The sequence below is a fragment of the Ranitomeya variabilis genome, chromosome 2, assembly GCF_051348905.1.
Source record: "Ranitomeya variabilis isolate aRanVar5 chromosome 2, aRanVar5.hap1, whole genome shotgun sequence".
NCBI lineage: Eukaryota > Metazoa > Chordata > Amphibia > Anura > Dendrobatidae > Ranitomeya > Ranitomeya variabilis.
In genome coordinates, this window is record NC_135233.1 from 144689049 (window position 1) to 144715313 (window position 26265).

Genomic DNA, 26265 nt, shown 5'->3' on the forward strand with positions numbered 1-26265 from the left:
AAAAAGAAGGGTGGTTTGCATTTAAAGAGGTCGTAGAGAAATTTTTAGGCAATAACAAAGACCCTGACTACAAAAAAAATCGTCGGACGAATGCTGAAAGCATTTCAAGCTTTAGGTTGCCTGATGAGTTTGAAAGTGCATTTCCTCCATTCCCACCTTGACAACTTTCCTGAAAATTTGGGAGCTGTGAGTGAAGAGCAAGGTGACCGATTCTACCAGGACATTAAAGAGATGGAAAGAAGATACCAGGGAAGATGGAGCATTACAATGTTGGCAGACTACTGATGGACGCTTCAGAGAGACATTCTAGATGCTACTCGCCATCGTAAATGTACCAAGAGAAGCCTCACAGGGAAGAAGAGTCGATTTTAGTGTGTGTTAGTGAGCTCATTGCAGTTAAAAAATGATTTTCATGAAACATTTGTAATAAAAAATTAATTTTATGAGTCTATTTTTATTTATTTTGAGGTATTGTCTTATTTAAAATAGTTACTTAAATTGTCAGAAAATGTGATGTCCTATGACAAAACAGAGGTCATTTTCGGATTCAGCGCACTTAAAAACATAAAGATTACGTGGAATAACCAAAAGAGCTCTTGAAAAATTTTTTTTTGCAGACCTGTGTTATGATCCGGTTCCTAAAGACTTTAATGTGAAAAAAAAGGGATCAAGTTGCCATGCTTTTTTGACTGTTAAAATAAACATTTGGGCAGACTGTTTTTGATCCAGCTAAAAATGGATTACATCTAAAATGCAGTCAAACTGAAAATATGTTAGGACATTTGCACTATTTTTAAAAGAAATGGATCCTATACTTGAAAATTTTAGTTTCGTCCTTACAAAATGGATCGCAAAATCGGAAATAACTACTAGACATGTGAACATACCTTTAGTTCGGAGACCAAGCAAAACTACAGAAAGTAGGCTTACAAAACATTAGTGCATTTTTTACGGGTAGTACACATTGTACATGCATGACTATCAGAATACAAAAGTACACTAAAGGGGTATTCACAATGCAAGATAATCGTGACTGAGCAGGGTTAAAAAGGTTCATTTTACAATTATCTTGCCAGTTATCTCTGTACTACTTCTAACTACAGTACATTCTTTCATGCTTGGTGCAGCATCTTCCAGATAAGGTTGTACTAATGCTTTGTAAAATATCAAGCAAGTTCATGCCTCTATTAATGGTTTTACCAGTCACTTATTGGCATTGCATGTTATTTAGTCTGTGATCTACAAGTACACCAAGATCCTTCTCTACAAGTGACTCTCCTAGTTTTACTCCCACTAGAACATATGGTGTTCTCTCGTTGCCAAGATACCACATTGACCATCATCTGCCAAGTGGATGCCCAAACACTCAGTTTGTTCAAGTCAACTCATAACTTCTGTACTAGACTATATATACACTCTTCAACACTGAAATTGCAACACTAAAAAGGAAACATCATGGAATGGTGTGATTTTACGGTCATAAACTTGAACATTTAACATGCTCAGGCCTTTGGAGTTTGAGTTTTATCTCTTGGGTTTTCTGCAATGTTTCTGAATATTGCATGGTCAGACCTTGGATTGAATATGGCGGAACGTCCACTCTGAGAAGATTTTTGACTGTTTTGAATGTTTTCTACCTTATGAATAATCTTTCTCACTGTTGAATGATGGATTTCACATTGATAGGACATGATCTTATAACCCTTCCAAGATTGATGTGCAGCATAAATTTCTTCTCTCACATTATTGCTGAAGTCTTCCCTCCTTGGCATTGTGTTAACATAAATTGGAATGCTCGAGATCAGCAAATTGACAAAACTTATGCTTGTACAGAAGTGGTCCCACTTGCTGATGAACAATTAATGAAAGGAATTTGATTAACAGTACCTGTAATTTGCCACACAGATTCTACATTTTTGCCTAGTTTTTGTAAAATATATTATATATACACACACATGGTATAATTTGTCCTTTTTGTGTCCATTTGCAAATTTTTAAGACATTGTATGGACCTTTTTTTTTTTATTACCCAATCATACGTAAAACCACAGAATTATGAGAGTGTATGCTTAGCTTTTCTTATGATTTGTAAATAAGCTGGTTGCTATAAATATTGTATATATATGCTGGTAACATTGTGCAATAGTTTATACTGTAATCTATAACTTGCTTAAGCAATTTTAAAGTCTTGCTAGCTAAGGGAGTGTGATAAGCACTATTCAAACACACATTATATACATTTGTATCATTAGATAGAACACTAAATAAAATGTGATAAATGAGAAAAGAACAAATATGATTATGTCATTTAAAGTTCATTGTATTGGGTAACAGGAGCTTTAAAGGTAACACATATGAAATGCTTTAGGTGTGGTTCACCAAAGAAAGAGAAAAATACTGTACATTGGATTCTAACGATATCCGTCAGAGAAGGGCAATATTTCTACAAAATATAATTAACTACTAAAAGGAATATACCTCATCATGAAAGTTAAATAAAAGGGCTGCTAAGTTTACAAAAAAAAAAAAATTTTTAGACACCACATTGGGGAATTATTGAGTTCTGTTCAGAATCTATATCAATTCGGCCAGATTAGAGATTTGGTACAAAGGGTCTTGCGTGCTCTCCTTGGAGGACCTGTCCTGCCCATTTTCCTAGGAGGACCTGACCTGCCCTTTGTTACAACCACTGATTTGATTGAGGACAATTACTGCTGGGTTTAATCACAACTTACAGCGGAACCTTAGGGGTCCACTTTTAGATCAATGTAATGCCAATAGAACTTTCTAACAAGGTAGGATTGTCCAAAATAGCGTTCCCATGTAATATGCCTTCTAATTGGCTGGAATAATTTCTAAGATATATATATTATTTAAGATTCTTACTCTGGAAAGCAACTTTCATACGTTCTTCAAGAAGTCATAAACCATAATATTTGATAGTTTAATTGGCATCTGCTATGTCACTATATAGAGAAAGGAGGGGTGCAGCTATAGATTCTCACTCATGGTTTACATTATACATTAAGATGAGAGGCATCTGATCAACTATCACAGCTATTTTATCACTTATTTAGGAAGCTTGAAGAGAACATGTACATTTACAGAAACCCTTGCCTCCCATCCCCCCAAAAAAGTGCAACTTAGACAAATTTTTGTTTTTGATGTTTAGACAGGTATGCTTTATGTTTAGTTGTTCTCCATACCATCTGAAATACACACATACCAGTACATAGACGATATAAAAGAAATAAAAATAATAATATGCCATATTTTACAAATATTAGCCGGAATGCTAAAGTTGAGATTTTCATGAGAAAATCCTATGTTGCACACTGATGACTATGCATACTAGCAAACTGAGCTGATTTTTTAGGTGTGTCTCTTGTATCACTAAGGGATCCAAGATTCATCAGTTTCTGAATAATAAAAAAGGAGGTTTCTCAAGCTTTTCCTATCAATCAGTCCATGAAATATGGACAGCACAAATACAAAAAGCATCTGAGTGCTGTCAGAATTTTTCATCAACCTACAGGCTTACATTGTTGAGTTTGAATCGAGACTCAAATCAAAATCGGACATGTCTCCGTGGTTTTGTATGGACCACTTGGTCCTCAGAAATACTGTACACAAACATGTGAATAGCTCCACAGACTATTATAGATCTGAGCTTTATCTGTGAAAAACATGGATAGAATGTGTATGAGAAAAACGGACATCTGAATGGACCCTAAATAGGTAAGAAAAACTTGAATTCTACACATGTGAAAATATTGGATCAGGCAATTTAACTACAAGGCAAAGAAAAGCTTTACTTGTTGAACATATGTCTACAGTATCTGCCTATGTTCATATCATGCCAGTGTAACGCTGATATGCTGTAAAAAAAAATTAAATGGAAGTGTAGTAGACTCTCCTATTCTATAAAGGAATGCCGTCATAATGTATGCTTAGCAGTATACTTTATTTGTTAGAATGAGACCATATGCCTATATAGTGAAAGTCAATGCATGCTACAGTGAATGAACGGATTAATAAAATATTTATCTTATTATTTTAACCCACACATCTTTAACTGTAAGGCAAAACTATGGGGTTAATTGCTACAGTGACAAATTAGAGCTACTCATGGCCTTCCTATCTGTATATGAGAGACATTGTGAAAATTACCTTTGAAACAAAACATTCTGCAATTGCAACTGGGTCATTGTCACAGTTTTCAAGCTCTTGGAGAAGTTCACTGAGGAAAAAAATACAAAAGGATTATTTTGAAAAAAGCAAGTAGTGACTTGTTAAAGCGGACCTGATATTTCAGGTGACTTCTCATAAGGAGTTGTCATGTGTGTCTACAGGTCCCCTCTTCAGTAATCCCTACTACAACCCCTGGCAAAAATTATGGAATCACCGGCCTTGGAGGATGTTCATTCAGTTGTTTAATTTTGTAGGAAAAAAAGCAGATCACAGACATGGCACAAAACTAAAGTCATTTCAAATGGCAACTTTCAGGCTTTAAGAAACACTAAAAGAAATCAAGAGCAAAAAATGTGGTAGTCAGTAATGGTTACTTTTTTTAACCAAGCATAGGGTAAAAATTATGGAATCACTCAAGTCTGAGGAAAAAATGATGGAATCACCCTGTAAATTTTCATACCCAAAAATAACACCTGCATCAACTTAGATCTGCTCGTTAGTCTGCATCTAAAAAGGAGTGATCACGCCTTGGAGAGCTGTTGCACCAAGTGGACTGACATGAATCATGGCTCCAACACAAGAGATGTCAATTGAAACAAAGGAGAGGATTATCAAACTCTTAAAAGAGGGTAAATCATCACGCAAAGTTGCAAAAGATGTTGGTTGTTCACAGTCAGCTGTGTCTAAAATCTGGACCAAATACAAACAACATGGGAAGGTTGTTAAAGGCAAACATACTGGTAGACCAAGGAAGACATCAAAGCGTCAAGTCCGGAAACTTAAAGCAATATGTCTCCAAAACAGTAAATGCACAACAAAACAAATGAGGAACGAATGTGGAAACTGGAGTCAAAGTCTCTGACCGAACTGTAAGAAACCGCCTAAAGGAAATGGGATTTACATACAGAAAAGCTAAACGAAAGCCATCATTAACACCTAAACAGAAAAAAACAAGGTTACAATGGGCTAAGGAAAAGCAATCGTGGACTGTGGACGACTGGATGAAAGTCATATTCAGTGATGAATCACGAATCTGCATTGGGCAAGGTGATGATGCTGGAACTTTTGTTTGGTGCCATTCCAATGAGATTTATAAAGAGGACTGCCTGAAGAGAACATGCAAATTTCCACAGTCATTGATGATATGGGGCTGCATGTCAGGTAAAGTGTTATGAATCCCAATGGCAGGGGATCTCAGAGATTAAAGCAAGTCTGCAAACATAAATACCAGCTCATAGGGAAGTGGTAACTAGGCCGACCATATACCTGATCCTAGCGCAAACACTAACAGTAGCCGGGGAACGTGCCTACGTTGATCCTAGACGTCTCGCGCCAGCCGGAGAACTAACTAACCCTATCAGGGAAAATAAGACCTCTCTTGCCTCCAGAGAAAAGACCCCAAAGTAATACAAGCCCCCAACAAATAATAACGGTGAGGTAAGAAGAAAAGACAAACGTAAGAATGAACTAGATTTTAGCAAAGAGAGGCCCACTGACTAATAGCAGAATATAGAAAGATGACTTATATGGTCAGCAAAAAACCCTGCAAAATATCCACGCTGAATATCCAAGAACCCCCAAACCGACTAACGGTGTGGGGGGAGAATATCAGCCCCCTAGAGCTTCCAGCGAAATCAGGAATCACATTTTGTACAAGCTGGACAAAAATATAAACAATGCAAATGATCAAAAATAAGAAAGCAGGACTTAGCTTATCTTGCAAGGAACCAGGACCTGAAGACAGGAGCAAACAGAAATGAACTGATTACAACGATGCCAGGCACTGGACTGAGAATCCAGGGAGTTTAAATAGCAACACCCCAGGCCTAACGAAGCAGGTGAGTACCAACCTGGGAAAGGACAATCCAAGTGCCAAAACCACTAGTGACCACTAGAGGGAGCCAAGAAGTATAGTTCACAACAGTAAAGGCACTGGGGAGATGGCTGTCATTACATCTTCAATAAATGCACAAGTTTATGTTGATATTTTGGACACTTTTCTTATCCCATCAATTGAAAGGATGTTTGGGGATGATGAAATCATTTTTCAAGATGATAATGCATTCTGCCATAGAGCAAAAACTGTGAAAACATTCCTTGAAAAAAGACACATAAGGTCAATGTCATGGCCTGCAAATAGTCCGGATCTCAATCCCATTGAAAATCTTTGGTGGAAGTTGAAGAAAATGGTCCATGACAAGGCTCCAACCTGCAAAGCTGATCTGGCAACAGCAATCAGAGAAAGTTGGAGCCAGATTGATGAAGAGTACTGTTTGACACTCATTAAGTCCCTGCCTCAGAGACTGCAAGCTGTTATAAAAGCCAGAGGTGGTGCAACAAAATACTAGTGATGTTTTGGAGTGTTTTTTGTTTGTTTGATTGTTTTCATGATTCCATAATTTTTTTCCCTATGCTTGGTTAAAAAAGTGACCATGACTGACTACCACATTTTTTGTTCTTGATTTCATTTAGTGTTTCTTAAAGCCAGAAAGTTGCCATTTGAAATGACTTTAGTTTTGTGCCATGTCTGTGATCTGTTTTTTGCAACAAAATTAAACAACTGACTGAACATCCTCCAAGGCCGGTGGTCCCATAATTTTTGCCAGGGGTTGTAGTTGCTGGTGTGTAGAGAGTAACCATCAAGAGGTCTTCCATGCATCAGCAGCATGGGGAAAATTATAACGCAGTACTGAACAGTATTGCTGCGATTCCAGCACTGGGGTGAGATGAAACTTTTATTTTACTTTATATTTATATAAGGAAACTTTGATCCCAGATCAAGCTAATACCTTCATATTTTCTGAACACACCTGTTGAAATTGTAGATATCATGTATATTTCCAAATAGGGCCGATCGTTCTTCTGCTCCTAAGGAAAGTCTTGTCTGGTCAGAGATGCAGGTGAGATAATCCTGAAAAAAAAAAAAATGAATAAATAACATGGGAAATAGCAAAGTGATGGCAGTAGCCAATAGATCCATTACATGGCATATCACGTGAGACAAAAGTATAAAACATTTATACTTTCCACCAATCAAACATCTGAAATCAAATGTCAGGCATTGCTCATGCTTCCCCTAGTTAGTATTATTGATCCACAACACAGGAGTCCATGAGTAATAGTTGATCTAACGTCAAGCAATTAGTGTTAAGGTTTCCAGTGTTCAGGCGTAGGGGTGGCGCCGGAACGGTTTCAGTCATCGCTCTGTGTACAGAGACTGATAGCTGTAACCGCTGTTCGGCAGTGGTCGTGGCAGGGGGTGCAGTTACAGCTGCCTCTCTCTACACAGAGCAGTGGCCAATCCTGCGCCGCCTCTATAACAAGACGCCAAATGCTGCCAGGGGTAATAAAGTTCACTTCCTCCTGGTGGCGCTCTAAGTGCGAGTGCCAGGCAGGATCAGAACAGTATTGAACAGCAGACTTTTAACCCTATATCTGCAGGTTAATAGTGTTTTTTTTCCTCAACAGGTTCCCTTTAAATGCCACAAATCGACTAGTGTATATGCATCATACTTGCTTTATGGTAAGGTATGTAGTCAGACGGGAGACTCTTGGTTTCATCACTATAAGTGACTCCACCAGATAGATATTTAGATAGATTGTGTGCACATCTATTATTAATTACATTGTAAACTTGGGCAAGTCTGATCCTTATAATATCTACCAAGAGAATAAGCAAAATGCAATAAAAAGCTAAACTGAAACAAATTGTGGTATGTGGTAAAGGGGCCCACTGAGACTCTTTCACCCTGGGGCCCACAAAAACCTGGAGCCGGCCCTGCATGTTACACCCATAAAATCAGGTAAGCAACCTAACAGACTGGTACATAGAGGGAGAAGACCCTGCCTTTACCAATTTACAATCTTATTATGAAACGGCTTTTATAATTATTACTATCTGATAGAAAAAAAATTCTTTGACCAAGTAAACAGAAATGTAACATCTATGTGTGGGAAACCAAAAACAAGGCCTTTTTCACCAGAAGTCACTGTGTGCTCAGACTCATTTGGAAACACAGTATACACTGACACCTGTGAGACTCTGCCTGGAGCAACTATCTTTTCAAGATCCCAAATGTGGGTCTGAATTATGTATGCAAAGTTAGTCAAAAGAAATTCCCGAGGGGCAAGAGATGACCTTGTTTGTATCAGGCGTTCCTCTGAAGCACATACCGGTTCATAACAAGAATAATTTAATGGGTGAACGGAAAGACAAATGACATATTCCAATACACAATGTAAAATCAGAGCACATTGAACTAGATATTTAGGATTCAGTTTCACTTACACAAATAAACCAAGTCTGGAGGTCCGATAACTTGTATTAATTAGCACTGTCAAGTTTCAGACTGTGCAGTGCTTTCATGTTATATTTTATTTATATAACTTAAGACATCTGTAACATGTTTGATGTTCCTTATGCTAATGTGGCACCCCAGGAGTCGAGTTGCCACAATGGCATTGCCTGCCACACGGGGGGGGGGTGTTTGATGTCATGCCTGGAGGCAAGGTGGGATCCCCTGACTCCAGTCCAGAAGGGGGAGCTCTACACCCAGTTTCAGGGGAACTTCCCTATAAGTTCTGGTCTGGAGGCGGGATTAGAGAGAGTAGTGTGAGACAGTGAAGGGAGAGGAGGATGTGATGAGAGACTGGGAGTGGAGCTGTGATTGAGCTCTTCCCGGGAATAAGCACAAAAGAAGCTGGACAGTGGAGTCCGTGGTTGCACAGGGACTAAAGGCCCAGCAACTAGAACCAGAGGGCAGGAGATTGCAGGTCTCCTGGCCCATCTGGCACCACAGCAGGTCTGGAGTGTGGAGCTGCCAGTGAGAAGACAGCGCCCATGAAAGGCTCATGCTGTTAACCATACGGGTTAGGAGTAACAGACATTGAGGGAACTTGTGTAAAGCTTCAGGCAGCAAGGGACAGAATACAGCGCAAAAAGGAAGGTCCCCTAACACACCTGGCTAAGTGGATCCCAAGTTACTCACAGGCCGCCCGGACCCCATCCACATGTGTAACCTGTGCCCTGGACTGCACCTGCAATTCACCAGTAAAAAAAGGTAAAGGAAACTGCAATCCTTGTGTCCTCCAATTATTTCCTGTACCCTCAATCCTGCACCCCACCATCTATCATCCCTTACCAACTGCACTGGTAGCCCTGGGGACCCCCCGCTCCACCTGTGGGGAACAGAAGTATCCTCGCTGCATTACCATCAGCCCCAGCGGTCCCTTTAAGCAGCGTCAGCCATCCTGGCCGAACACCACAGGTGGCGTCACGAATTGTCCCCCATAGGTTTTATTTTACACTTCCCTTCATCATTTTTGTTGGACGCCGCCCAGGGCTCCAGACCGGGACCCCGCCTCCATAACCACCCCTTTAAGTACCACCGGACCCAGCCCAAGTACCCCAGAGTCCTAGGGGGCGCTCCACTGACACATTATATGATTCACAGTCATTATGTACATATGTAACTGCACACTGATCTATTTCCAGTATAGTTACATACTAAGGGAATTTTCAGTTCTGTTGAATTAAGTTTTCATTCTGTAAGGAATCAAACAATCATTGTCCAACATCTCATGAAAACAACTTCTCCCTTAGGCTACTTTCACACTTCCTTCTTTTCAGATCCGTTGCAATGCGTCATTTTGGAAAAAAAAAAACCGGATCTTGCAAAGGCGCCCGCAGGATCCTTTTTTTTTCCCATAGACTTGTATTAGCGACGGATCGCGACGGATGGCCACACATCGGATCCGTCGTGTTTTGGCAGACCGTCATCTGGAAAAAACGTTCAATGTAAAGTTTTTTGTCTGCGTCGAAAAAACATACAGCGACGGATCCTGCGTCGTCCGTCGTTGGCTAGAATGGAAGCCTATGGGCGCAGGATCCGTTGCTGTCCATCAAATTACGGAATCCAGCAACAGATTCCATTTTTTTACACTGAGCATGCCAGGAAGGATTTCTATTCTTTTAATTTAACCCATTTTTCCTGCAGCTGCTGCATTGACAGATCCATCAAAAAACAGGATCCAGTGCATCCGTTGTTTACAATCTGCACAGGATCCGTCTTTTCAACACTTTGACGGATTGTGACTGATTCTAAAAGACGGAAGTGCGAAAGTAGCCTTAAGCTTGCCATACACATTGCATGGCTGTCACCATCAGTCAATTGTTTGTCAAACAGCAATCTCAGACAACTCTCCATAGGGCGCATTCAGACATCAATGCAAAATGGGCCAAAATTGGACCACAATGCACGGATTGGCGGCGGGAATCCTGACTTGAGTGTGACAGCTTCATATATTTCTATGAAGCTGTCATGTTCGGGTCAAGAGACCCACGGCCACTCGGTGCATTGCAGGCTGAATTTGCACCTACTTGTACAGTCGTCTGAATGCGCTCATACACAGGAGTGCCTGCTCGGCTGAATGTTCCCTAGGAGAAAGCCATTGGCTAACATGTCTAGGGCAGAGCATACCATTGTATTCTCTAAGAGGGAGCCACTGCCAGAATCTACTGGTGGTGGTTTATTTCCAAAATAACAAAAAGATCCTAAGTTGTTTTCAGCTGTTCCCAATCCGCCATCTTATGACTGCAACTTCTGACTGACCGGAAGTCAGAGGTAACGGTCACAAGCTCTCAGTGTAAGTCTATGAAAGTCTTGTTCTGGCTCTCATAGACTTACATTGAAAAGGGACTTCCAGCTCGCACAGCAAACACTGCAGGGATACAGCAAGTCATAAACTGCAAGACTAGGCGGAGCGGCGGTGATAACAAATGAAGATGGCAGCTCATAAGTAAGACTAAGGGCAGTAAAATTACATCTGTATTGAAATAAAACCTAGAATGATGCTTTGAACATTAAGGCTGTCATGCAGGTTTACAGAACAGTAGTGAGCAATCCATTTGAGCAAAGGAGTGGTCATTTTTGACTGGGCAGAACTGGGTTGATATTACGTTGGCTAAAGGCTATTCAGTAGGTATGGACTATCTGTCAATTGGGAGGATGCAGTTGTGTTGGGGGAAAGAATGGCTAAATGGCTGGAGAAGTTTGAAAACTAGAATCAGGGAATGGGGAAGATTTAGATGGAGCTGGGACTAGCAAAGAAAGTAGGTAGATGATTAGGAAAACATGGACCTTGGGGCATCACGGAGGCTCAGTGATTAGCCTTAGGTCCTGGGTTCAAATCCCACCAAGGACAACTTCTGTAAGGCGTTTGTATGTTCTCCCCGTGTTTGCGTGGGTTTCCTCCGAGTACTCTGGATTTCAACCACACTCCAAAGACATACTGATAGGGAATTTACATTGTGAGCCCCATTGGGGACAGCAAGGACAATAGATTTTAAGCAATGCATAATTAATAAATAAATAATGGACTCAGGAATTATAATTGTGCAAACAGCATAAAAGTCTGTTGGCAAATGCAAGGTCTTGCAAACAAAATGCATATACAGGAGATTTAATGCATGTCACAGATTATGATTTGCGGAGCATTACCTGGCTGGCGAGATATGGACAAGAGCCTTGACTGCCTGACAAATATGGACAGTTTCATCATTCAGAAAAGACAAAGAGGAGGAGGGGTGTGTGCTTTAATAAAATGCAGCTTAAGAGCTGTGATCATTAATGACATTTGGGGAAGTTGTGTGAGGGTTAACATCCATGAGACTGACCATAGTGGTATGCTACTAATTAGAGTCTGCTATAGTCCTCCTAAAGTAACTGAACAGGAGGAAGAGAAATGCAAAAAATGGCAAAGGCAGCAATAATAATAGGGTCCTTATGGGGGATTGTAAATGATCCAGACCTTCAATGGGACAGAGTCTGTTGGTTGTGCAAAAAGCTACAAGTTGTTATCCACAGTTAAAGACAGCTTTCTCCCTCAAGTTGGTTGACGAACCATCCAGGTGTGATCATTTTTGGGATCTGGTCCTGTCAAACAGATCAGATTCAATATCAGATCTGCTGGTCCTTGAGCATTTGGCAGCAGGGACCATAATACTGTAAGTTTTAAAGAAATATTCAACAAAACATTACAAAAATGGAAAAACAAAAACTTGAAACTTAGGGTGCACTTGCATTAACCCACTTTAAGGTGCTTAACGACCACTGACCAGAAAATATTTATCAATTGTCAGTCAGTCGTCTAAAATCCTATTTACACATGCAGACTGCGCTTCTGAATGATCCGTAATAGATTGATCTCTTTACACCGAACAATGTGCTGCAGAGAGTGATCATCTATGGAGTAAACCGCATTTCACCCAACCAGCGCTTTGCTTGTTTATCAGGTGATTGGCACGATTATCGTGAAACCAGCATTCCTACGAAAGATGGGTTCATGATAATCAAACAGTATAAATGCACCTTTAGTATTGTAGACTAGAGTCCTGTCCTAATAAATGGGAATACTGAATATAAATGGGGAATTGTTAGAGGTATATTCCAAGAATCCTGCAGTAGTATATCTCTGGTAACAAAATGTCCAAGAGAAAAAAGAAACGATTATGGTTAAATAGGTCAGAAATAGCTACAATGAGGGAAAAAAAAAACAGAAGAAGGTCTTTAAAAGTTTGAAGGCTGAGAAGTTAGATATCATTTCAGGCATACCAAGGAAAAATATTAAAGAAAATCAAGCTAGCAAAATTAGAAACAGAAAAACAAATCACCAACAATAAACTAAATCCAAAAAAACCTTTATAAATTCCGTAGAATGTAAGTCCGCAAGGACAGGGTCCTCTCCCCTCTGTACCAGTCTGTCATTGTAAATTTGTTTACTGTAAACGTTATCTATAACCCTGTATGTAACCCCTTTTCTCATGTACAGCACCATGGAATTAATGGCGCTATATAAATAAATAATAATAATCTACTCATTCTAAAAAGAAAAAAAACATGGTATTGATTACTTAAAAGTGGACCCTAGTAATAAAGAATTGCTGAGATATAAAAAAGTACCTTTCATCTTTGATCAACAATGAGCCACTTTTGCAAAATATTCTGCAAGGCAGTAATAAGAGTTCAAGACCAAAATATCACTATCATAACACAAAAAGATGGCTGCCTCTGAGCACATTAAATATTGAAAAATCACATTTTCCAGATGGGATTCATCCATGGTTATTAAGGGAGTTGAACAAAGTAATTGACAAACTACTGTATCTCATCATCTTGACTTTTTTGCAAGACGCTCAGTGCTAGGAAATTGGAGAATTACTGATGTGGTACCGATATTCAAGAAGAGTAAGAAGGTGGATCCCTGTTCGGTAAGTTTGATATCTGTGTTGTGCAAATTTTTAGAGGGCATTATAAGAGTTATAATGGAAAAATAAATTGCAGAGAACAATATAATAATGGACAACCATCATGGATTCATGAAAGGGAAGTCATTTTTAACCAACATGTTGGGTTTCTGTTAGGACCTACTCACAAATCTGGATGCTGGCCATGCGGCTCATGTGATATCTGGATTTTGCAAAAGCATTTGATACTGTTCCACACCACAGACTCATACTTAAGCTTCAGAATCAGGGACAACTATATGGAGAGGAGTAAAAAACTGGTTCTCGATGGATAGTTGATAATTTATAATTGTAGGAAAACGCCTTTAATTTAAAAATCGTAAGAAACACAGAATTTCATGTGCGCATAGGAAATGCGATAGATACATTTGGTGCTGAAATCTGAAGCAGCTGTCGGTATTTAACACTATGGAGACTCAAATGAACATAAAAATAATCCCTTCTTTCAGTTACGAGTCTAGTGTTGCCCCAGCACCACCTGTTTTCTGCTTTTACCTCTGCAAGTAACACCTCAAGGCAAACAGTGACATGAGTTTTCCTAAATGTCTCTAGAACATAAATAACACTTGAGTGTGTTGTCTTAAATGACCTCTTGGTACAAAAGAGGAGATGGTGAGAAAATCGTTATCAGCATGACCACCGAGGTTAAAGATTTAGGGTACCGTCACACAGTGCAATTTTGATCGCTACAACGGCACGATTCGTGACGTTCCAGCGATGCATTTACGATATCGCTGTGTCTGACACGCTACTGCGATCCGGATCCCCGCTGAGAATCGTACGTCGTAGCAGATCGTTTGAAACTTTCTTTCGTCGTCTAGTGTCCCGCTGTGGCGGCATGATTGCATTGTGTGACACAGGTTGTATACGATGTGCGCACAGTAACCAACGGCTTCTACATCGCAAATACGTCATGAAATTATCGCTCCAGCGCTGTGTATTGCAACGTGTGACCGCAGTATACGACGCTGGAGCGATACTTATACGACGCTGCAACGTCACGAATCGTGCCGTCGTAGCGATGAAAATGGCACTGTGTGACGGTACCCTTAGAGTTTCAAAATCTAAGAAGAAAAACCAATTAGAAAACAATGCACCATGTATTTAAGGATCCATTTCACTCTACAGGAAGTATTACATGCTGTGACATAGGATATTACACGTCTTTGTCATGGTGTTTTCTCATGTAACCAACTCATCATTTTTGTTTCTTACTGAAGAAATTTAACCCTCAATTGACATTGCATAGGGTGGCCTTGCTAGAGCGAAACCACAGGCCTTAACCGACAGGGCTGACTTTTAGATGAACCATACTAAGTGGGCTCAAACTAGTGTTCCTCATGTCCTTTCACAGACATTGTCACATGCAACTTGCAGCTTGCAGCTTAAGGTGGTTGACCCCTGAAAAATATAAGATCACTAGAATATGGGGTTCAAATCCCCCATTCTGTAGAAGTATAACTGTAGAGGTCATCTACTGCTCCATTCAATGTTTATGGGACCGATGGAGATGAGCATAATACAGCATGAGGCTCCATTCACACAGGTTCAGGCTGGTTCTAGTCATTTGTGGTGCTCCTCGTCGTAATCAATATGGTTTTTTTTTGAGGGGGGGGCGAGCAAAGAGGCTTTTTCATTTTAAGGAGTCATTAATAGGAACAGGATATAAAACTGGGAGTAAACCAATTGAGCTTAAAAATGTTGGCTATAAGTCACCAATGATGGAATTTTTTTCTTTAAACTGGACTTTACGTTTCTATAGCTTTCCATGGCTGGGTCTCGGTCCTGCTCGGCCCTTATTCACATTTACATCATTTCACATATGCTAAAGATTTAATACTAGAGATTAGGATCATCCGGAATAGGGTCGCCTTGACATGGCGGGATAACTTTTTTTTCTTTTAAATCAAAATTATGTTAACTAAGTATTCTGCTCGGCCCTTATTCATGTTTACATCATTTTGCATAAGGTAAGGTTTTAATACCAGAGATCAGGATCATCCCGAATTGCCTTTCCTTCATCTCATAGGATGGCTTTTACATTTTTTTGTAATCAAAATTATGTTAACTAAGTACCCTATGTTGTTTTCAGGCACTATTGCTATTTATTTACTGCAGGATATTTGCTCATTTTGTTTTTGTCTTAGGATTTGTTTCCAATACAGCATAAGGCTACCTTCACTACATTCAAAGGTCTCTGAAATGGAGGATCAGGGTGGTTCTAGTCATTGGAATTAGTATGTTTTCTTGGTTTGTTTGTTTCTTGGGGGGCTTTACTTTTAAGGACTCATTAATAGGAACATTATATAAGACTGGAAGTAAACTAATTGAGATTAAAAATGTCCGTTACAGGTTATCAGTGATGGAAAACTAGATGGATAAGATTTGCCCAATTAAAGCGTAGTAAAATTAGGTCACCAGTACGATGTGCAAATAATGGCTAAGGCTGCTTTCACATTAGCATCGGTACGGGGCCGTCGCGCTGCGTCGGCCCGACGTACCGACGCATACTGTGAAAAAAATGCCCGACGTGGGCAGCGGAAGCAGTCTCACGACGCTTCCGCTGCCCCATTGCAAGGTCCGGGGAGGAGGGGGCGGAGTTTCGGCCACGCATGCACGGTCGAAAATGGCGGACTAGACGCACAAAAAAAGTTACATGTAACCAAAACGGTTACGACGTGTGGCAATACGTCGGTAATGTTAGTCTATGGGGAAAAAACGCATCCTGCAGACAACTTTGCAGGATGCATTTTTTCTCCTAAACGACGCATTGCGACGTGCAGCCAAAAACGCTAGTGTGAAAGTAGCCTAACCTGCAATACCACAAATAGGCTACTGACAAGAGTGGTGCTGTGTCTAGAACAAAAGCCGACCTCTTTAATTGGGTTTTACAGCTTTAGATGATTTATTGATATATCTGAATACAGGACGTCCACTTTACTGTATATGCAGTCAAATTTAGGTATTTAGAAGGGTTCTCTGGACATATACTGAGGACCCATCTTTTAGAAATGTCAGCAATGATCAGATAAGTGGGAATCCAACATCATGCACCTCAACCTATCAACTGCTAGTAACCCCGAAGGCGGCCAGAAGTAAAATATACATAGCTCCACTGCGCATCTTGACAACTATGAAGACATTAATTGTCATAATACTCAAGTTTAATATATAAAAAGGTATCCAGAGCCTGGAAATAATTCCTGTACCTTTTATTGAAATTGTAACGTGTCTTGTAATTGCTTAAACCAAGCTCTACTTTTCCTTTTGAACTTTCAAAAAGGTGAATCAAAGTATTAATGTCAAGTAGTCAATGGAAAAATAACCTGTTAGATCATAGTTTCGCCAGACACTGTATAAACTTCACGCTTTCTGCTTAAGCAGGTGCACAAGGAACACAAGAATAAACAGACTTACAAAGGACAATGACTTCACACTGGTCTTTCATTCATTTTTTCTACTTTATGGCTGACTGGACTGTTTACCCATTACAGTGTAACAAAGGAGTTAGGCCCCTTTCACACATCAGTTTTTTGCCGTCAGTCACAATCCGTTGGCTCATCGAATCGACGGATCTGTCGCAGATTGTGAAAAACTGATGCGACGGATCCGTTTCTTGGACAGATCTGACTAGCGGATCAGGTTAATTGGATCGAAGCATGCTCACTTAAAAAAAACAGAATCCGTTGCCGGATTCCATCATTTGACGGATCTGGCGCCATAGGCTTCCATTCTAGCAAACGACGGATTGCGATGGATCCGTCGCTGTCTGTTTTTTTTCAACGTGCACAAAAACATTACTTCGTCCATTGTCTCCGGCCACCGGACAAACAATTTTTGATGGATCTGGCGAACGACGGATGAAACATGAGGCCATCCGTTGCAATCCGTCGCTAATACAAGTCTATGAGAAAAAAACATCCAGCGGCATCAGTCCCTGGATCCGTCTTTTTCAAAATTCGACGGATTGCGACTGATGGCAAAACATTGATGTGTGAAAGGGGCCTTAAGAAGGTAACAAATTAGGTACAGTGCAGACTACATCCTTCTACAACTTGCCACCGTTATCAAAGGAAAAGCAGTGCAAAATTACACTCAACAGCCAGATAAATTATAGTCATCACTTATGTGAAGGAAACTGATGATCTTTGCCTTTTTTTGCTAATAATGCAAGGTAAAAAATGCTGTTGTGTTGCTCCAGCAATCTTCAGTAAACCCAATTCTACACAAATCAAACCACCAATGCATTTCTTTGTGATGACTCCAAAATGGTTTGTCATCCAGTGTGAATTTAAAGGGAACTGGACAGGTGAAAAAAAACAAAAACACTATTAACCTGCAGATATGGTGTTAGTCTGCAGATTGTTTAACAGCATTCTAAAGCTGTGAGGTTTCTGCACTGAGTGGAGGGAGGAAGCAAGCTTTATCCCTCCCAGCAGTCTCCGGCTTTCAGTCATAGAGGAACTACCACCACAGTTTTTGTCACTGCTCAGTACTTCGTGAGCAGCGGCTGTAATCACCCCTGGCACTGGATGACACCGGGCTCAGCAGTGTATCTGTGCAGAGCCAGCTGTCAGTCTTAGGAGCGTAGTTACAGCCGCCGCTTACTATGTACAGAGAGAGGACTGAAGCTATGCTGAATGCACCTCTATGACTGAAAGCTGGAGCCTGTGGGAGGAATAAAGTTAATTTCTTCCCACCAGTTGGGCTTTCAGTGTGGCAACCAAACGGCTTTAGAATGTTATAAACCTGCAGATTAGCCCCATATCGGCAGGTTAATAGTGTTTTTTTTTTTACATGACATGTTCACTTTAAAGAAAGTCTAAATAGGGGCATGTTAAATGTTGGTAGTTTATCTCGTCATTTCCCAACTGCAATAATTGTAGAAATTTAAAAAAATGACCGTACAACGAAATATTATACATTAATATACTGCTGATAAGCAAAATTTATAAAATCTAAAAATTAGGTTTTTAGTTAATGATTTGATAAGAATGAATAAAGCCCACTGCTACTTCACGACAAGCATCTCAGTGGGTTCCTAACCTTAAAGGTGCAGTGCTATGCAGTGATATCATGCCAGCAGGGTGAGAAACAGATGCCTCACAGAATCCATGCTGACAGACAAAGACCCCTACGGCTTCAGGAGACACTAGCCCACTGGCACAGTCTCTTTGCTAACGGTCATGGCTTTGTTCAGCTTTTATTGACAGCTTTGAGCAGAATGCTGGAGAAATGCCTTATGTGGGACAAGGCCAGTCTTAAGATCCCAGAGTCACGTGCACGTAAGTGCTGCCAAAAAAGCCACCAGGAAATGAAAGGACAAATAATCAATTGTTCAAATTCAGGACTTCATTTACAGCATGTCAAAAGTTGTGATCAGTGGGAAGTGGGATTTGTAAACATGACAAGTGAGCAAAATGCTGACTTGTCAGGTGATCTTATCATTCAGGCCGGCAAAAAAAAAAATGTAAACAGGGGATATGCTGAAAAACATGAAACCGAATGATCATATTAGCGACCAATAAATGAGCGCTAAACCACTTGTGTATAGTCAGTCAGTGCTCATTAATTATGCATTTATGGGCCAAAATCAGCATCTCTAGATGTACTGTTAGTCACTTGTCTGGTTTCCAAAATTCCAGTTATTTATTGAGCTTATATAGGCAAGAATGGTTGTGTTAAAGGGAACCTGTCACCCCCAAAATTGATGATGAGGTAAGCCCACCAGCATCAGGGGCTTATCTACAGCATTCTGTAATGCTGTAGATAAGCCCCCGATGTATCCTGAAAGATGAGAAAGAGAGGTTAGATTATACTCATCCAGGGGTGGTCCCGCTGCGGTCCGATCCGATGGGCGTCACGGTCCGGTCCGGGGCCCTGTTGAGCGCAGAGCAAAGTACTACAGTGCACAGGTGCCGGGCCTCTCTGACCTTTCCTGGCTCCTGCGCACTGCAGTACTTAGCTCTGCGCTCAACAGGGCAGACAAATTACGCCTGCGCCGGAGCTGCAGCGTGAATACAATAAGAGGACGTCATCATATGAAGATGGGAGGCGCTGGACCGGAGCGTGACGCCCATCAGACAGGACCGCAGTGGAACCGCCCCGGGGTGAGTATAAGCTAACCTCTTTTTCTCATCTTTCAGGATACATCGGGGGCTTATCTACAGCATTAGAGAATGGGCTTAGCTCATATACGATTTTTGGGGGTGACAGGTTCCCTTTAAGTGGAAAAGAGCATGACTATTTAGTATTTATAAAATCGGTGGTTTATCCAAGCCTGTAAGGTAAGCTTTCTATAAAAGTCATTTAATGCTGAGGGAAATAAACTTCTAGAGGGCAGTACAGTAAATTAAAAATAATACTGGTTCAAAGTATATATTGAATGTTCTTTCAGTGGAGAATTACTGGATATTGTCTACAAGGTACAATGTGCCCAAAAACAGACTAAATTTGATGAAAATGAATAATTTTAACCTTAATGAACATACGTTGGATGAAATTTAACAATTGTTTTCTCCCACTGATGACACGCCATGATCATAATATGATATCAAGTTGGTCACATTTTCATTTTTCGTTTATCAATGGCTGCTCAACCACAAAACTACTTTCATCTAATGTGTATAGCCATCTTTAAGAACATTTGAAGACAATAGGTTGTAACATGTTTGCAGGTCAGACTATAGACTGGAATTACAAAAATGGTGTGGTCATAAATCAAACAAGGAAACATTCTTCCAAAGTTTTGCTCTGTTTTTAAGCAGTCAACTAAAGTCCCATACGAGTCTGAAAGGACCGCTTTCATTTGCAATTCACATGAACCATTTTCGACTCTAGACGAACAGCCAGAATAATTTTATAGGACTCAAGTTCAATAGTGTAACAAAAGCTCCTAAAAGGGCCTCACAGAGTATGTGTGTAACATTACCCCGGCTCACACTAGGTGGTTATTTTCACTACATGTAATGGAAATCCTATAAAAACATAATATTTTGACTGTGGTTGTCCAACGCTTTCATGTTATCTTCTCTAATTCGGAAGTTCATTTTCTGGATATCCAAGAAGTCCTCGATCTTTGATATTAACTGTCTTAGTTGAAAATACATAAACAAATAATAATGGTTAAAGAAGTTTTCCCATATAACAAAAAGTCATATTTCCTTGCATATTTCACACTGCAGAAAAAAAAATTTCTGACATTGTTTTTTGGAAATTGCTTTTACAACGTACATTTTGTGATAAAAGCGACCATGCAATAAGATTCTCCTCATCAATACAGTTACAGCAATACCAAACATGTCTAGTTATTATTATTATTACTATTATTATTATTTTAGTGGTGAAAGAAAAATCTGAAGTTTGCAAAAAAAAAAATTTTGCATTTGTGTAGTAATTTTCCGAGACCCATAACATTTTCACAATGGAGCTGTATGATAGCTTATTTCGGGGGGGGAAGACGTTTTTATTGGTGCCATTTTGGGATACATGTGATTTTTTGATCGCTCGTTGCACCACTTTTTGTGGAATTGTGGTGACCAAAAAACCATAATTTTGGTATTCTTGAATTTTTTCCATTTACATTGTGTACCAATGTGCATTTTTTAATATCCTTATTTTTACTGGGGGAAGTGGGTGATTTGTACTTTAATTTTTTTTTTCTTCATCATTTTTTACAACTTTTTTTTTTTTTTTTTTACTTTTTACTTAGAGGCTTACCACTTAGGTAAAACATAACCTAGACATGTGAGGTGTCTATGAACTCGTACTGACCTGGAGAATCATAATGGCAGGTCAGTTTTATCATTTAGTGAACCTAGCAAAAAAAAAAAAACAAGTGTGGGATTGCACTTTTTTTGCAATTTCACCGCACTTGGAATTTTTTTCCCGTTTTCTAGTACACGCCATGGTAAAACCAATGGTGTCATTCAAAAGTACAACTCATCCTGCAAAAAATAAGCCCTCACATGGCCAAATTGACGGAAAAATAAAAAAGTTATGGCTCTGGGAAGGAGGGGAGTGAAAAACGAAAATGGAAAAACGAAAAATCCCACGGTCATGAAGGGGTTAAGATCCGTTCATCCGATAGCTTGTTCTATATGTGGCGATACCTCAGCGATGCAGAAATATATACAGCAGAAATCACTGTGTCCTTTGAAGTTCTTCCACGGGCATGGTTTCAAGGATTTCATAGATTGTTCCAAACATATGAAAAAACACTTGCTTTAGGACATGGTGTTTTTTCCTTGAATTTTCATGCAGCAAATTCACAGTGGAATGTTCACAGCAAAATACAGTAATAGCAATGTGGATCTCGCCTGCAAAACTTTTTAGTGCAGAAACTAAGATGAGGTACCGTATATACTCGAGTATAAGCCGAGATTTTCAGCCCAAATTTTTGGGCTGAAAGTGCCCCCTCGGCTTATACTCGAGTCACGGTCGGCGGTGGGGTCGGCGGGTGAGGGGGAGAGGGCGCTGATGCATACTCACCTAGTCCCGGCGCTCCTGTCGCTCCCCCTGCCCGTCCCACGGTCTCCGGGTGCAGCAGCCTCTTCCCCTGAGCGGTCACGTGGGACCGCTCATTAGAGAAATGAATAGGCTGCTCCACCTCCAATAGGGGCGGAGCCGCCTATTCATTTCTCTAATGAAGCGGTGCCGGTGACCGCTGATAGAGGAAGAGGCTGCGGCACCGAAGACAGGCAGGGGAAGGAGCGGGACGCCGGGAGCAGGTAAGTATTACATATTCACCTGTCTGCGTTCCACACGCCGGGCGCTGTCTCCATCTTCCCGGCGTCTCTCTCTCTCCTCACTGACTGTGCAGGTCAGAGGGCGCGATGACGCATATAGTGTGCGCGCCGCCCTCTGCCTGATCAGTCAGTGCAGGGAGACGCCGGGAAGATGGCGCCGAGGAGCTGCAAGCAAGACAGGTGAGTATGTTTTATTATTTTTATTGCAGCAGCAGCAGCACAGCTATGGGGCAATAATGGACGGTGCAGAGCACTATATGGCAGAGCTATGGGGCAATGGTGCAGAGCACTGTATGGCACAGCTATGGGGCAACGGTGCAGAGCACTATATGGCACAGCTATGGGGCAGTAATGGTGCAGAGCACTATATGGCACAGCTATGGGGCAATAATGGTGCAGAGCACTGTATGGCACAGCTATGGGGCAATAGTGGTGCAGAGCACTATATGGCACAGCTATGGGGCAATAATGGTGCAGAGCACTATATGGCACAGCTATGGGGCAATAATGGTGCAGAGCACTGTATGGCACAGCTATGGGGCAATAATGGTGCAGAGCACTATATGGCACAGCTATGGGGCAATAATGGTGCAGAGCACTGTATGGCACAGCTATGGGGCAATAATGGTGCAGAGCACTGTATGGCACAGCTATGGGGCAATAATGGTGCAGAGCACTATATGGCACAGCTATGGGGCAATAATGGTGCAGAGCACTGTATGGCACAGCTATGGGGCAATAATGGTGCAGAGCACTGTATGGCACAGCTATGGGACAATAATGGTGCAGAGCACTATATGGCACAGCTATGGGGCAATAATGAACGGTGCAGAGCACTATATGGCACAGCTATGGGGCAATAATGGTGCAGAGCACTATATGGCACAGCTATGGGGCAATAATGGTGCAGAGCACTATATGGCACAGCTATGGGACAATAATGGTGCAGAGCACTGTATGGCACAGCTATGGGGCAATAATGGTGCAGAGCACTATATGGCACAGCTATGGGGCAGTAATGGTGCAGAGCACTGTATGGCACAGCTATGGGGCAATAATGGTGCAGAGCACTGTATGGCACAGCTATGGGGCAATAATGGTGCAGAGCACTGTATGGCACAGCTATGGGACAATAATGGTGCAGAGCACTATATGGCACAGCTATGGGGCAATAATGAACGGTGCAGAGCACTATATGGCACAGCTATGGGGCAATAATGGTGCAGAGCACTATATGGCACAGCTATGGGGCAATAATGGTGCAGAGCACTATATGGCACAGCTATGGGACAATAATGGTGCAGAGCACTGTATGGCACAGCTATGGGGCAATAATGGTGCAGAGCACTATATGGCACAGCTATGGGGCAGTAATGGTGCAGAGCACTGTATGGCACAGCTATGGGGCAATAATGGTGCAGAGCACTGTATGGCACAGCTATGGGGCAATAATGGTGCAGAGCACTGTATGGCACAGCTATGGGACAACAATGGTGCAGAGCACTATATGGCACAGCTATGGGGCAATAATGAACGGTGCAGAGCACTATATGGCACAGCTATGGGGCAATAATGGTGCAGAGCACTATATGGCACAGCTATGGGGCAATAATGGTGCAGAGCACTATATGGCACAGCTATGGGACAATAATGGTGCAGAGCACTGTATGGCACAGCTATGGGGCAATAATGGTGCAGAGCACTATATGGCACAGCTATGGGGCAGTAATGGTGCAGAGCACTGTATGGCACAGCTATGGGGCAATAATGGTGCAGAGCACTGTATGGCACAGCTATGGGGCAATAATGGTGCAGAGCACTGTATGGCACAGCTATGGGACAATAATGGTGCAGAGCACTATATGGCACAGCTATGGGGCAATAATGAACGGTGCAGAGCACTATATGGCACAGCTATGGGGCAATAATGGTGCAGAGCACTATATGGCACAGCTATGGGGGCAATAATGGTGCAGAGCACTATATGGCACAGCTATGGGACAATAATGGTGCAGAGCACTGTATGGCACAGCTATGGGGCAATAATGGTGCAGAGCACTATATGGCACAGCTATGGGGCAGTAATGGTGCAGAGCACTGTATGGCACAGCTATGGGGCAATAATGGTGCAGAGCACTGTATGGCACAGCTATGGGGCAATAATGGTGCAGAGCACTATATGGCACAGCTATGGGGCAGTAATGGTGCAGAGCACTGTATGGCACAGCTATGGGGCAATAATGGTGCAGAGCACTGTATGGCACAGCTATGGGGCAATAATGGTGCAGAGCACTGTATGGCACAGCTATGGGACAACAATGGTGCAGAGCACTATATGGCACAGCTATGGGGCAATAATGAACGGTGCAGAGCACTATATGGCACAGCTATGGGGCAATAATGGTGCAGAGCACTATATGGCACAGCTATGGGGCAATAATGGTGCAGAGCACTATATGGCACAGCTATGGGACAATAATGGTGCAGAGCACTGTATGGCACAGCTATGGGGCAATAATGGTGCAGAGCACTATATGGCACAGCTATGGGGCAGTAATGGTGCAGAGCACTGTATGGCACAGCTATGGGGCAATAATGGTGCAGAGCACTGTATGGCACAGCTATGGGGCAATAATGGTGCAGAGCACTGTATGGCACAGCTATGGGACAATAATGGTGCAGAGCACTATATGGCACAGCTATGGGGCAATAATGAACGGTGCAGAGCACTATATGGCACAGCTATGGGGCAATAATGGTGCAGAGCACTATATGGCACAGCTATGGGGGCAATAATGGTGCAGAGCACTATATGGCACAGCTATGGGACAATAATGGTGCAGAGCACTGTATGGCACAGCTATGGGGCAATAATGGTGCAGAGCACTATATGGCACAGCTATGGGGCAGTAATGGTGCAGAGCACTGTATGGCACAGCTATGGGGCAATAATGGTGCAGAGCACTGTATGGCACAGCTATGGGGCAATAATGGTGCAGAGCACTGTATGGCACAGCTATGGGACAATAATGGTGCAGAGCACTATATGGCACAGCTATGGGGCAATAATGAACGGTGCAGAGCACTATATGGCACAGCTATGGGGCAATAATGGTGCAGAGCACTATATGGCACAGCTATGGGGCCATAATGAACAGTATGGAGCATCTATTTTTATTTTTGAAATTCACCGGTAGCTGCTGCATTTCCCACCCTAGGCTTATACTCGAGTCAATAAGTTTTCCCAGTTTTTTGTGGCAAAATTAGGGGGGTCGGCTTATACTCGGGTCGGCTTATACTCGAGTATATACGGTAGGTGGATTTCAAAATCTGCACAGCATGTCAGTTCTTTTTGCAAGTTTTCATAGCAGATTGCACCTCTTGCAATTTTTCCAATAAGATCTATAGCAAATTTGCAACAATATCTGCGCATAACCCGTTCAAATGTAGTTACATTAGATTTTTCATTGAAATGAGCCACAAACTAAAGCCACCATACACTTTGGATAGAGGTTGCTCAAACTATGGTTCGGCTGGCTGCAGTCTTGCCCGACTTTCCCGTATTACAGGGGTGCTCGGGCTGCCGAACAGTCATGTGTTTTCTATGAGAGAGGCGCTCTGGAATTGGATATGCTGCATTATCTAAATAATAATGAGATTGGAGTCCCCATACACATTAGACTGTCAGCTGAACATGTCACTATAGGTGGGTTTGGCCAACGTTAGTCTAACCACTATTGGGGGGCCTTTAGCTTGGCTAAATCTAGCCTGTGTGAAGGCACTTTGGTTTTTCCAATATATTCCTATTTTTTTTTTCTAATAAAGTCCTGTCTCTGACAACAATGGTTCATTTATTCCTATTGACTATAAAAAAATAAAAACTCTATTGGGCGAATGTAAGGCACATACACAAATCGCAAATTTATTTTCAAGCCATAGTAGTTCAGAAAAATGTGCAACTTTTTTCTTAATTTTGAGACATCCTTGCCATTAAAGAATTGACAGGTTTAGCTGGTGAAGTAG

General features: G+C 41.4%; 1 protein-coding gene across 4 annotated transcripts in view; it reads right to left on the reverse strand.

Moving 5' to 3' along the window:
• Window positions 1-26265, reverse strand: part of PLEKHG1 (pleckstrin homology and RhoGEF domain containing G1) — a 339483-nt gene that overhangs the window by 85158 nt on the left and 228060 nt on the right. For all 4 annotated transcript variants that reach the window (XM_077283054.1, XM_077283052.1, XM_077283055.1 and 1 more), the window contains 2 exons: window positions 7002-7102; window positions 4171-4240 (listed from right to left, as the gene is read on the reverse strand). In XM_077283054.1, coding sequence (XP_077139169.1) covers window positions 4171-4240; window positions 7002-7102 — 171 coding nt within the window. The remainder of the gene's footprint in view (window positions 1-4170; window positions 4241-7001; window positions 7103-26265) is intronic.